Below are 13,040 nucleotides of genomic sequence, written 5' to 3' on the forward strand. Positions count from 1 at the left end.
CGTGAAGCAACCCATTTAGCACGAGTCACAAAGTACAAAGGACAGCCAAGTCCCGCAGGTTGTTTCGACAACATATTGGCGTCTTTCAAAGACCGCCATTCAGCGGGCGCGGGTAAACAGGCGCTAAAACAAGCTTCTGTGAGAGGCGTGTGGGTGACGCCCGTGCTCATGTTCGTGCAGTGAGGTCATAAGGCTACAACGGCCTTCTTTCAATGTCAACTGCTTTGAACGCTCCCTCACCTGCGCTCTCCTCCTCCTCCCTTGCAGGCATTACCACAGCATCGAGGTGTTCACGCATTACGACCTGCTGACCCTCAATGGCACCAGGGTCGCCGAGGGCCACAAGGCCAGTTTCTGTCTGGAGGACACCCACTGCCCTGATGGTAATGTTCGCCACCTGATCATATTTTTCAGATCGTAAGTCGCTCCGGAGTAGAGATGCGCGGTTTGCGGTCTCATTCGCGGAGTCCGTGGGTATACCGCGGGTCGGGCGGTTGACATGACGAAAACATAGATTTTAATTAGATTCGGGCGGGTGGCGGTTGAACCATCCGGAGACATTTGATACACATGGTTCTGGGATCGGTATCCTTTGCCATTCAAAGAGCCATTTAAGACCCGTGTCATTGATCGATTGATTGATTGATACTTTTATCAGTAGTTTGCACAGTACAGTACATATTCCGTACATCCATCCATCCATCCATTTTCTACCGCTTATTCCCTTTCGGGGTCGCGGGGGGCGCTGGCGCCTATCTCAGCTACAATCGGGCGGAAGGCAGGGTACACCCTGGACAAGTCGCCACCTCATCGCAGGGCCAACACAGATAGACAGACAACATTCACACTCACATTCACACACTAGGGCCAATTTAGTGTTGCCAATCAACCTATCCCCAGGTGCATGTCTTTGGAAGTGGGAGGAAGCCGGAGTACCCGGAGGGAACCCACGCATTCACGGGGAGAACATGCAAACTCCACACAGAAAGATCCCGAGCCTGGATTTGAACCCAGGACTGCAGGAACTTCGTATTGTGAGGCAGACGCACTAACCCCTCTGCCACCGTGAAGCCGTACAATTGACCACTAAATGGTAACACCCGAATAAGTTTTTCAACTTGTTTAAGTCGGGGTCCACGTTAATCAATTCATGGTACAAATATATACTATCAACATAATACAGTCATCACACAAGTTAATCATCATAGTATGTACATTGAATTATTTACATTATTTACAATCCGGGGGTTGGGATGAGGAGCTTTGGTTGATATCAATACTTCAGTCATCAACAATTGCATCAACAGAGAAATGTGGACATTGAAAGAGTGTAGGTCTTATTTAGTAGGATATGTACAGCCAGCAGAGAACATAGTGAGTTCACATAGCATAAGAACAAGTATATACATTAGAAGTACATTTGAGTTGTTTATAATCCGGGGAGATGGGATGTGAATGGAGGAGGGTATTAGTAAAGTGTTGAAGTTGCCTGGAGGTGTTGTTTTAGAGCGGTTTTGAAGGAATATAGAGATGCACTTACTTTTATACCTGTTGGGAGTGCATTCCACATTGATGTGGCATAGAAAGAGAATGAGTTAAGACCTTTGTTAGATCGGAATCTGGGTTTAACGTGGTTTGTGGAGCTCCCCCTGGTGTTGTGGTTATGGCGAAGAAGTCAAAAGGAGACGCTATTATTCTCTTGAATGACTGACGGCAGTCACTCAGATATTATATATTGGTGCGTACTATGAAACCAATGGCTTTGTCGCCTTCTACAACATGAACGATCTGCTTGTCGGTCCAGCATCATGTTGTGTGTGGCTTCCGCAACAACAAACACACGACTGCAAGGCATACTGGGTGACACAGATTACACTAATGGTTGTGACATAAACAATTTTAACACTCTTAGTAATATGCACCACGCTGTGAGGCCACACCAATTAAGAATGACAAACACATTTCGGGAGAACATCCTCACAGTAACACAACATAAACGCAACACAACAAATACCCAAAATCCTTTGTATTCATGACACACCCTGACTAGTTTATACACCCCAAACCCCAAAGGATTATGGGTATTAGTTGTGTTGTGTTGTGAGGATTTTCTCCCGAAATCTTGTATTGTGTGGCTTCATAGCGTGGCGCATATTAGTAAGTGTTAAAGTTGTTTATATCACAACCATCAGTGTACTCCGTATCACCCAGTATGCCTTTCAATCTCAAACGTGTGATTGCGGAAGCTGCACACAACATGTTGCTGGACCAACAATCGGTTTGTACATGTTGTTGAAGGTGTCTAAGGCAATGGCTTCACAGCACGCCCATAATATTGTCTTCAGGATGAACGCTGCCGAAAAGTCGTGAGAACGTTAGCAGCTCCAATTGACTTCATTACTCTGTGAAACAGTTTTAAATAGATCTGTGAGTGGTAAAGGCGGACAACCTCTGATGTAATTCAGCGGGTGGTTGGCGGGCGGGCACGGTGCCGATAAAATGTTGGTTCGGGTGGACGGCGGGTGGACGACAACTTTGGTGATGCGGATGATATAATTGCCTATCCGTGCATCTCTACTCCGGAGTATACGTCACACCGGCCGAAAATGCATAATAAAGAAAGAAAAAAAACATATATATATGTCGCACTGGAGTATAAGTCGCATTTTTGGGGGAAATTTATTTGATAAAATCCAACACCAAGAATAGACATTTGAAAGGCAATTTAAAATGAATAAAGAATAGTGAACAACAGGCTGAATAAGTGTACGTTATATCAGTGGTCCCCAACCTTTTTGTAGCTGAAAATTTGTCCCACGGACCGGGGGAGTTTTATAAAGAAATACAATCATGTGTGCTTACTTACGGATTGTATCCCTGCAGACTGTATTGATCTATTTTGATATATAATGTACAGTGGGGCAAAAAAGTATTTAGTCAGCCACCGATTGTGCAAGTTCTCCCACTTAAAATGATGACAGAGGTCTGTAATTTTCATCATAGGTACACTTCAACTGTGAGAGACAGAATGTGAAAAAAAAAATCCAGGAATTCACATTCTAGGAATTTTAAAGAATTTATTTGTAAATTATGGTGGAAAATAAGTATTTGGTCAACCATTCAAAGCTCTCACTGATGGAAGGAGGTTTTGGCTCAAAATCTCACGATACATGGCCCCATTCATTCTTTCCTTAACACGGATCAATCGTCCAGAAAAACAGCCCCAACGCATGATGTTTCCACCCCCATGCGTCACAGTAGGTGTGGTGTTCTTGGGATGCAACTCAGTATTCTTCTTCCTCCAAACACGACGAGTTGAGTTGATACCAAAACGGATACATGGATGATACAGCAGAGGATCGGGAGAATGTCATGTGGTCAGATGAAACTAAAATAGAACTTTTTGGTACAAACTAAACTCGGCGTGTTTGGAGGAAGAAGAATACTGAGTTGCATCCCGAGAACACCATACCTACTGTGAAGCATGGGGGTGGAAACATCATGCTTTGGGGCGGTTTTTCTGCTAAGGGGACAGGACGACTGATCCGTGTTAAGGAAAGAATGAATGGGGCCATGTATCGTGAGATTTTGAGCCAAAACCTCCTTCCATCAGTGAGAGCTTTGAATGGTTGACCAAATACTTATTTTCCAGCATAATTTACAAATAAATTATTGAATTCCTGGATTTTTTTTTTTCACATTCTGTCTGTCACAGTTGAAGTGTACCTATGATGAAAATTACAGACCTTTGTCATCATTTTAAGCGGGAGAACTTGCACAATGGGTGGCTGACTAAATACTTTTTTGCCCCACTGTATATATTGTGTTTTTTATGTTGATTTAATAATAATGTTAATGTAACATATTATGGTAAGAGTCATTCAAATAACTATAACATATAGAACATTTTATACGTTTACCAAACAATCCGTCACTCCTAATCGATAAATCCGATGAAATCTTCTTCCTCGATGTCGCTTCTAAACAACTCTGCCATCTCCAAAGGTATGCGCCGCTTCCTTTTGTCGTTTTCTGCTGCATATTTCACTACGTCCAGCTTGTAATCTGCAGTACATGATTTCCTTTTCGGTGCCATTTTTGTTCGGCCCTTCTCAGTTTTTATAAGTTACCGCCATCGATGAAATGATCCGTTTTAATAGCTACGGCAGTAGCATATAGCACAGTGGTTCTTAACCTGGGTTCGAACGAACTCTAGGGGTTCGGTGAGTCGGTCTCAGGAGGTAAAGACACATCCGACTTATCGTGTAAATTAAAAGTTCTCCCTATCAGCGTATTATGGAGACCCCCAAACAATATTCCCTTTAATTTTTCAATCTGATTTGCAGGTTGTTTGATTGATCGATTTGAAACTTTTACTAGCAGATTGCAAAGGAAGTGAATACATTATATGAAACAGTACAGTTTACACAGTACAGTACATATTCCGTAAAATTGACCACTAAATGGTAACACCCAAATAAGTTTTTCAAGTCCACGTTAATCAATTCATGGTAATGTGTTTAAGGTGTGTAAATTGTTGTGAGTTCATGCACTGTGTTGGTTTTGTTCTTTGAACAAGGTGATGTTCATGCATGGTTCATTTTTTTGCACCGGTAAAAAAACATTTTCTTGAATATGAAAACATTTTTTTTTATGTAGTTTTCACTAAAGAATGGTTCGATGAATGCGTATACGAAACTGGTGGGGTTCGGTACCTCCAACAAGGTTAAGAACCACTGATATAGCATATAGCAGTTAGCATTCCATGACCCACAATGCACTTCTGCCATGACCCGAATTCTTATTGGTTGACGTCTGTGTGACGATTGCTGGCATTTTCTTCGTCTCGTCCGCGAATGAGATAAATAATATTATTTGATATTTCACGGTAATGTGTTAATAATTTCACAAATATGTCGCAAACTATGGAAAAACACTGCGACTTATACTCCGAAAAATACGCTACTCCCATTAGTGGCAGGAAATGAATATCAATATTTCAACAGCAGCGATGTGGATGTGTACTCTGTGGTTAATGTATCAGATCGCCGCCGTGCTTGTTATTGTTCACTCTCCATTTGCTTGTTCCGTCATGGGTGAAATGGACTGTATGGGGAAAGCAGAGTTCGTAGCAAAGCCAAATAAACCGCCAAGCGTTAAGTTAATGGGATCTCTCATCTTGCATTTTAGGAGTCCAGAAGCGCTTCTCTTGTTATAACATGGGCGACCAGGGCATCTCCGTGGGCTGCTGGGATACCTACCGCCATGATATCGACTGCCAGTGGGTGGACGTGACGGACGTACGGCCTGGAGATTACATCTTTCAGGTCAGAACTCTACAATCCCTGCCAACTGGCTGTTTTACGGGCTTTGTGTTATTTACAAGATACAACCGCTTAGACCAGGGCTGTCAAAGTCAGATCTGGCCCGCGAATTAATTCCATCCATCCATCATCTTCCGCTTATCCGAGGTCGGGTCGCGGGGGCAGCAGCCTAAGCAGGGAAGCCCAGACTTCCCTATCTCCAGCCACTTCGTCTAGCTCTTCCCGGGGGATCCCGAGGCGTTCCCAGGCCAGCCGGGAGACATAGTCTTCCCAACGTGTCCTGGGTCTTCCCCGTGGCCTCCTACCAGCTGGACGTGCCCTAAACACCTCCCTAGGGAGGCGTTCGGGTGGCATCCTGACCAGATGCCCGAACCACTGCATCTGGCTCCTCTCGATGTGAAGGAGCAGCGGCTTTACGTTGAGCTCCTCCCAGATGGCAGAGCTTCTCACCCTATCTCTAAGGGAGAGCCCCAAACTCATTTCGGCCGCTTGTACCCGTGATCTTATCCTTTCGGTCATGACCCAAAGCTCATGACCATAGGTGAGGATGGGAACGTAGATCGACCGGTAAATTGAGAGCTTTGCCTTCCGGCTCAGCTCCTTCTTCACCACAACGGATCGATACAACGTCCGCATTACTGAAGACGCCGCACCGATCCGCCTGTCGATCTCACGATCCACTCTTCCCCCACTCGTGAACAAGACTCCTAGGTACTTGAACTCCTCCACTTGGGGCAGGGTCTCCTCCCCAACCCGGAGATGGCACTCCACCCTTTTCCGGGCGAGAACCATGGACTCGGACTTGGAGGTGCTTATTCTCATTCCGGTCGCTTCACACTCGGCTGCGAACCGATCCAGTGAGAGCTGAAGATCCCGGCCAGTTGAAGCCATCAGGACCACACCATCTGCAAAAAGCAGAGACCTAATCCTGCGGTCACCAAACCGGAACCCCTCAACGCCTTGGCTGCGCCTAGAAATTCTGTCCATAAAAGTTACGAACAGAATCGGTGACAAAGGACAGCCTTGGCGGAGTCCAACCCTCACTGGAAATGTGTCCGACTTATTATCTACGATATTTTTTAATAACATTGGGTGCCAGTACTGTGATTAACTACATTCAAAGGTGGGTAGTAACGCACTACATTTACTCCCGTTACATCTCCTTGAGGATAAACTGTACCTCTAAGAGTAGTTTTAATGCAACATACTTTTACTTGAGTATATTTATAGAGAAGAAACGCTACTTTTACTCCGCTCCATTTATCTACATTCAGCTCGCTACTGATTTTTATCGATCTGTTAATGCACGCTTTGTTTTGTTTTGGTTTGTCGGACAGACCTTCAAAGTAGGATCTATCACATGCCTGCGTTTCACCAATCAAATGCAGTCACTGGTGACGTTTGACTCCGTTTCACCAATCAAACAGAGCCAGGCGGTCACATTATTAACTGCACTTTTTTTTTTAATAAACCTTTATTTATAAATTTCAACATTTACAAAGAGTTGAAAAAAATCAAAGTAAGTACAAAAACAGTACGAAACAGTATAAAAAATGGCTCTTTCAACGTTCTGGGTTGCCTACCCCTGCCTTAGTGGAAAAGCAGCAAATGAGTGAAAGCGACAGAGACGTTGCCATGGAGACGAGGGTTTTCTTACGTGCCTCGCTGCAGTAACACCGCGACACCTGTCCGTCAGTAATAACAGTCCCCGATAACCTGGACCAATTCAAACCGTTATTAGTTTTTTTTATTGTTTAATTTGCATTGCCTCACACGATGAACACTACGTATATTTCTATATGACGCCGGATAACACTCCGGCGTCAGTTTTTTGCGCTCGCTATCCCGGTACTTTCCCGCTTTTATCCGCCGACCGCCGTGTTGCTGTAGGGAGGAAAAGCGGAACGGCACACATCGCGGAAATAACATTATTCTCCGTGCGTGGGCTAAATACAAATATATACCACAACCCCAAACATGTCTTTTTCAATGCCTGCAGTGAAGAGAAAGGTTAGAGATGAGCAAAGACAATTCCAGGAAAAGTGGGGGATGCAATATTTCTTTGTTGAGCACAGGGACACCCCGACGTGTCTTATTTGCAGAGAAAGTTGCGGTGCACAAGGAATACTATTCGAAATGTCATTATACAACTAAACATGAGAAAAAGTTTGCAACATTTTTTTAAGAAATATTTTCTTGCGGCCCAACCTCACCCAGACTCTGCATCCAGTGGCCCCCAGGTAAATTGAGTTTGAGACCCCTGATCTTAACTTTACCGCTGCCGGTATTTTTTTCTATATTTTTATTGTAATATTTTCAGAATGTGTTTGTTCTATCTTTGGCCAAAGTAAGACAAAGAAAACAGTCCGAAGTTGTGTTTATTTTTTAGTTTCAATGCCATGATTATATTAGTCCGGCCTGCGTGTGCACAGATTTAAAGGCCTACTGAAATGAGATGTTCTTATTTAAACGGGGATAGCAGGTCCATTCTATGTGTCATACTTGATCATTTCGCGATATTGCCATATTTTTGCGGAAAGGATTTAGTAGAGAACATCCACGATAAAGTTCGCAACTTTTGGTGCTGATAAAAAAGCCTTGCCTTTACCAGAAGTAGCAGACGATGTGCGTGTGACGTCACGGGTTGTGGAGCTCCTCACATCCTCACATTGTTTACAATCATGGCCACCAGCAGCTAGAGCGATTCTGACCGAGAAAGCGACAATTTCCCCATTAATTTGAGCGAGGATAAAATATTCATGGATGAGGATATTGAGAGTAAAGGACTAGAAAAAAAAAAGGGCGATTGCATTGAGAGCGATTCAGATGTTATTAGACACATTTACTAGGATAATTCTGGAAAATCCCTTATCAGCCTATTGTGTTGCTAGTGTTTTAGTGAGATTATATAGTACCTGAAAGACAGAGGGGTGTGGTGACCGCCAGTGTCTCCGGTGGGAGGAAGTAACAGTCTGCAGCTGCAGGAGGACTCAGGCTCTGCTCATAACTACAGTAAGAACCAACTTATTACCACAATTTTCTCACCGAAACTTGCCGGTTGACATGTGGTCGTGATCCATGTTCGCTTGACCGCTCTGATCCATAGTAAAACTTAATCTTCGGGAATTTTAAACAAGGAAACACCTTGTGTTTGTGTGGCTAAAGGCTAAAAGCTTCCCACCTCCATCTTTCTACTTTGACTTCTCCATTATTAATTGAACAAATTGCAAAAGATTCAGCAACACAGATGTCCAGAATACTGTGTAATTATGCGATTAAAGCAGACTACTTATAGCTTGGATCGGGCTGGAAAATAATGTCCGCTACAACCCGAGACGTCAAAACGCGACGTTTTCAACACGACACTTCGCCGGAAATTTTAAATTACAATTTAGTAAACTAAAAAGGCCGTATTGGCATGTGTTGCAATGTTAATATTTCATCATTGATATATAAACTATCAGACTGCGTGGTCGGTAGTAGTGGGTTTCAGTAGGACTTTAACTGCATGCGGCCCTTGAGCTAAAATGTGACCATAATGCTGCTTTCCAGAAAACTGGGAATTTGCAATATCGAAACTATAATACCGATGGAAACATGCAGAGATATTCATATTTACTTGCCAAGACAAGTGGTGACCGTATGTGACGGTGGACAGCCGGCTGTCAGCACACTCGCCTCTCAAAAACCAACGACCAGGGTTTGAGTCCTTGTGTGGAATGTGGTGGCCAAACCAACTGGGTTACATTGGTGCCGTGACCCGGATGAAAGTGAGGTTTTTTGGGGGGGGGGGGGGGTGAGTGTAAAAAGGGCCAGCCAGTGTGGTCGCACCAAGTGTCCATGAGTAAACCTCACTGCTGCAACATCTCTGCATGATCAAGGCTGCCAAAAACAGATTGTTTGTTGTCAGGACAGTAAATCAGATTTCCCAGCAGTCTTGAAAGCAGCATAAGATGTCAGAAAGCTTATGCATTTATTTGTGTAAGTTAACTATTCTATGACCTTTGGGCAAAACCCCACTGTGTTGGCTGTGTTATTATTTTAGTTTATATATCAATGATGAAATATTAACATTGCAACACATGCCAATACGGCCTTTTTAGTTTACTAAATTACAATTTTAAATTTCCCGCGACTTACTGCCGGCAATGCGGCAGTAAGTCATCTGACCGGGATCTTCAGCTCTCACTGGATCGGTTCTCAGCCGAGTGTGAGGCGACCGGAATGAGAATCAGCACCTCCAAGTCCGAGTCCATGGTTCTCGCCCGGAAAAGGGTGGAGTGCCATCTCCGGGTTGGGGAGGAGACCCTGCCCCAAGTGGAGGAGTTCAAGTACCTAGGAGTCTTGTTCACGAGTGAGGGAAGAGTGGATCGTGAGATCGACAGGCGGATCGGTGCGGCGTCTTCAGTAATGCGGACGTCGTATCGATCCGTTGTGGTGAAAAAGGAGCTGAGCCGGAAGGCAAAGCGCTCAATTTACCGGTCGATCTACGTTCCCATCCTCACCTATGGTCATGAGCTTTGGGTCATGACCGAAAGGATAAGATCACGGGTACAAGCGGCCGAAATGAGTTTGGGGTTCTCCCTTAGAGATAGGGTGAGAAGCTCTGCCATCCGGGAGGAACTCAAAGTAAAGCCGCTGCTCCTCCACATCGAGAGGAGCCAGATGAGGTGGTTCGGGCATCTGGTCAGGATGCCACCCGAACGCCTCCCCAGGGAGGTGTTTAGGGCACGTCCAACCGGTAAGAGACCACAGGGAAGACCCAGGACACGTTGGGAAGACTATGTCTCCCGGCTGGCCTGGGAACGCCTCGGGATCCCCCGGGAAGAGCTAGACGAAGTGGCTGGGGAGACGGAAGTCTGGGTTTCCCTGCTTAGGCTGTTGCCCCCGCGACCCGACCTCGGATAAGCGGAAGAAGATGAATGGATGGATGGATGGAAATTTCCGTGCGTGTGACGTCACGGACTGTCAGGAAATATTAGCGCTGCACCACTAGCGGCTAAAAGTCGGCCGCTTTAATCGCATAATTACACAGTATTTTGGACATCTGTGTTGCTGAATCTTTTACAATTTGTTCATTTAATAATGGAGACTATAAATAAGAATGCTGTTGGTGGAAAGCGGTGGATTGCAGCTGTCTTTAGCACCGAGACGTAGTAGGTGTTTGTTGTGAAGCAGAGCGGTCAAGCGAACATGTTTTCTCTACGTCTCTGGATGAGAAAATTGTAATATATATCTTACCGGAGACATCATTGGATTACTCATCCTCCTGCAGCAGCTGTCAAAAAAGGCAGCTGTGAGCTTGGCTCCTCGGCTTCTCTCTGAGACTCTGCGCGTTCACCGCAGCCACCCGACCTCAAGGTATGTCTTTACAATCTCACTAAAACACTATTAAAAAAATAAGCAGATAAGGGATCTTCCAGAATTATCCTAGTAAATGTGTCTAAATACATCTGAAACGCTCACACTGCAGTCGCTTTTTTTTTTTTTTTCCTTAGTCCTTCACTATCAATATCCTAATTCACGAATCTTTCATCCTCGCTCAAATTAATGTGGAAATTGTCGCTTTCTCGATCCGAATTGCTCTTACCGCTGGTGGCTCACTTTATAAACAATGTGAGGATGTGTGGAGCCCTGCAACTCGTGACGTCACGCGCACATACTTCCGGTAAAGGCAAGGCTTTTCTATTAGCGACCAAAAGTTGCGAACTTTATCGTCGATGTTCTCTACTAAATTATTTCAGCAAAAATATGGCAATATCGCAAAATGATCAAGTATGACACATAGAATGGACCTGCTATCCCCGTTTAAATAAGAAAATCTCATTTCAGTAGGCCTTTAAACCACCGACATTGAACACATACGATGGACTGACTTGACCGTTGTAACATTGGGGTGTTAAACCGCACAAAAAATAATTTGGCACACACCTTTAGGGGACTGACAAGCACATGTCTGTAAGTTTTGAGCAAGATTGATTGAAAAACATGATCATCATCAAACAAAATATATTTACCATGGAACGGTGGGATTTAACAAGAAGTTCACCTCGGGCTGGACGATATGGCCTTTTTAAAAAAAAAAAACGCGATATTTTTAGGCCATATACATATACATATACACAATATATATCTCGATATTTTGCCTTACCCTTGAATGAACACTTGATGCATATAATTACACCAGTATGATGATTCTATGTGTCTACATTAAAGGCCTACTGAAATGAGATTTTCTCATTTAAACGGGGATAGCAGGTCCCTTCTATGTGTCATACTTGATCATTTCGCGATATTTTTGCTGAAAGGATTTAGTAAACATCGACGATAAAGTTCGCAACTTTTGGTCGCTAATAAAAAAGCCTTGCCTGTACCGGAATTAGCAGATGATGTGCGGGTGACGTCACCGGTGTGAGGGCTCCTCACATCCTCACATTGTTTATAATGTGAGCCACCAGCAGTAAGAGCAATTCGGACCGAGAAAGCGACGATTTCCACATTAATTTGAGCGAGGATGAATGACTCGTGGATGAGGAAAGTTAGAGTGAAGCACAAAAAAAGAAAAGGCAACGGCTCCAGATGGCGGCAGTGGGAGAGTTTCAAATGTAATTAGACACGTTTACTTGGATAATTCTGGAAAATCCTTTATATGCTTGTTGTGTTAATAGTATTTTAGTGAGATTATAGTCATACCTGAAAGTCGTATGGCTGCGGTGAACGCCAGTGTCTCTGAGAGAAGCCGAGGAGCCAAGATCACAGCTGCCTTTTTGAGCTGAAGGATGAGGTCACGTAATTTACTCAAGTCTACGGTAAGAGTCGACTTAATATCACAATTTTCCCATCCAAAAACATGCTGGTTGACGTAGAGAAACATGTTCGCTTGACCGCTCTGTGTTAAAGCTTCACAACAAACAAACACTGGCAGTGTTCCGGTGCTAAAGACAGCTGCAATCCACCGCTTTCCACCAACAGCATTCTTCTTTGACGTCTCCATTATTAATTGAACAAATTGCAAAAGATTCAGCAAAACAGATGTCCAAAATACTGTGTAATTATGCGATGAAGAGACTACTTTTAGCCGTAAGTGGTGCTGGGCTAATATGTCCCCTCCAACCAATAACGTCACAAACACGCGTCATCATTCTGCGACGTCTTCAACAGGAAACTCCGCGGGTAATTTAAAATTGTAATTTAGTAAACTAAAAAGGCCGTATTGGCATGTGTTGCAATGTTAATATTTCATCATTGATATATAAACTATCAGACTGGATGGTCGGTAGTAGTGGCTTTCAGTAGGACTTTAAAACATTATTTTTCATACTTCAATAATATATGCTCTTTTTAAACTTTCATGCAGAGGAGGAAATCACAACTAAAAAAACACTATTTCATACAATGGTGATGGGCGTGTTGCACCGTATGGAGATGTTGACATGCGGAGTAAGCACTCTTCATTCTCTAGCAGGTGACTTTTCAATTGATGCTACACATTAGCAGCAATGCTACTTTTTATAGCAACGCTTTTGCCCCACACTCCAAAAATTACGGTTGTCTGTTCGACATATTCCCACTTGAAACCAAACCACCGCCAGACCATGGACCCCCTGCTGTTTTTCTTGGGAATTAATTCTTCCTTCATTTGTTACCAGATTCGCACCTTCTTTCTCGTACTATAAATGGGTTATAATGGGTTGTACTTGTATAGCGCTTTTCTAC

At 43.9% G+C, this 13,040-nt stretch overlaps 1 protein-coding gene across 1 annotated transcript in view; it reads left to right on the forward strand.

The window, feature by feature from the left end:
* loxl4 (lysyl oxidase-like 4) overlaps nt 1–13,040 on the forward strand; it is a 97,340-nt gene that overhangs the window by 73,569 nt on the left and 10,731 nt on the right. Inside the window, exons 12-13 of the mRNA XM_061910218.1 lie at nt 268–383; nt 5,191–5,327. Of these exons, the coding sequence (XP_061766202.1) occupies nt 268–383; nt 5,191–5,327 (253 nt within the window). The remainder of the gene's footprint in view (nt 1–267; nt 384–5,190; nt 5,328–13,040) is intronic.

This window comes from Nerophis ophidion, linkage group LG09, assembly GCF_033978795.1.
Source record: "Nerophis ophidion isolate RoL-2023_Sa linkage group LG09, RoL_Noph_v1.0, whole genome shotgun sequence".
NCBI lineage: Eukaryota > Metazoa > Chordata > Actinopteri > Syngnathiformes > Syngnathidae > Nerophis > Nerophis ophidion.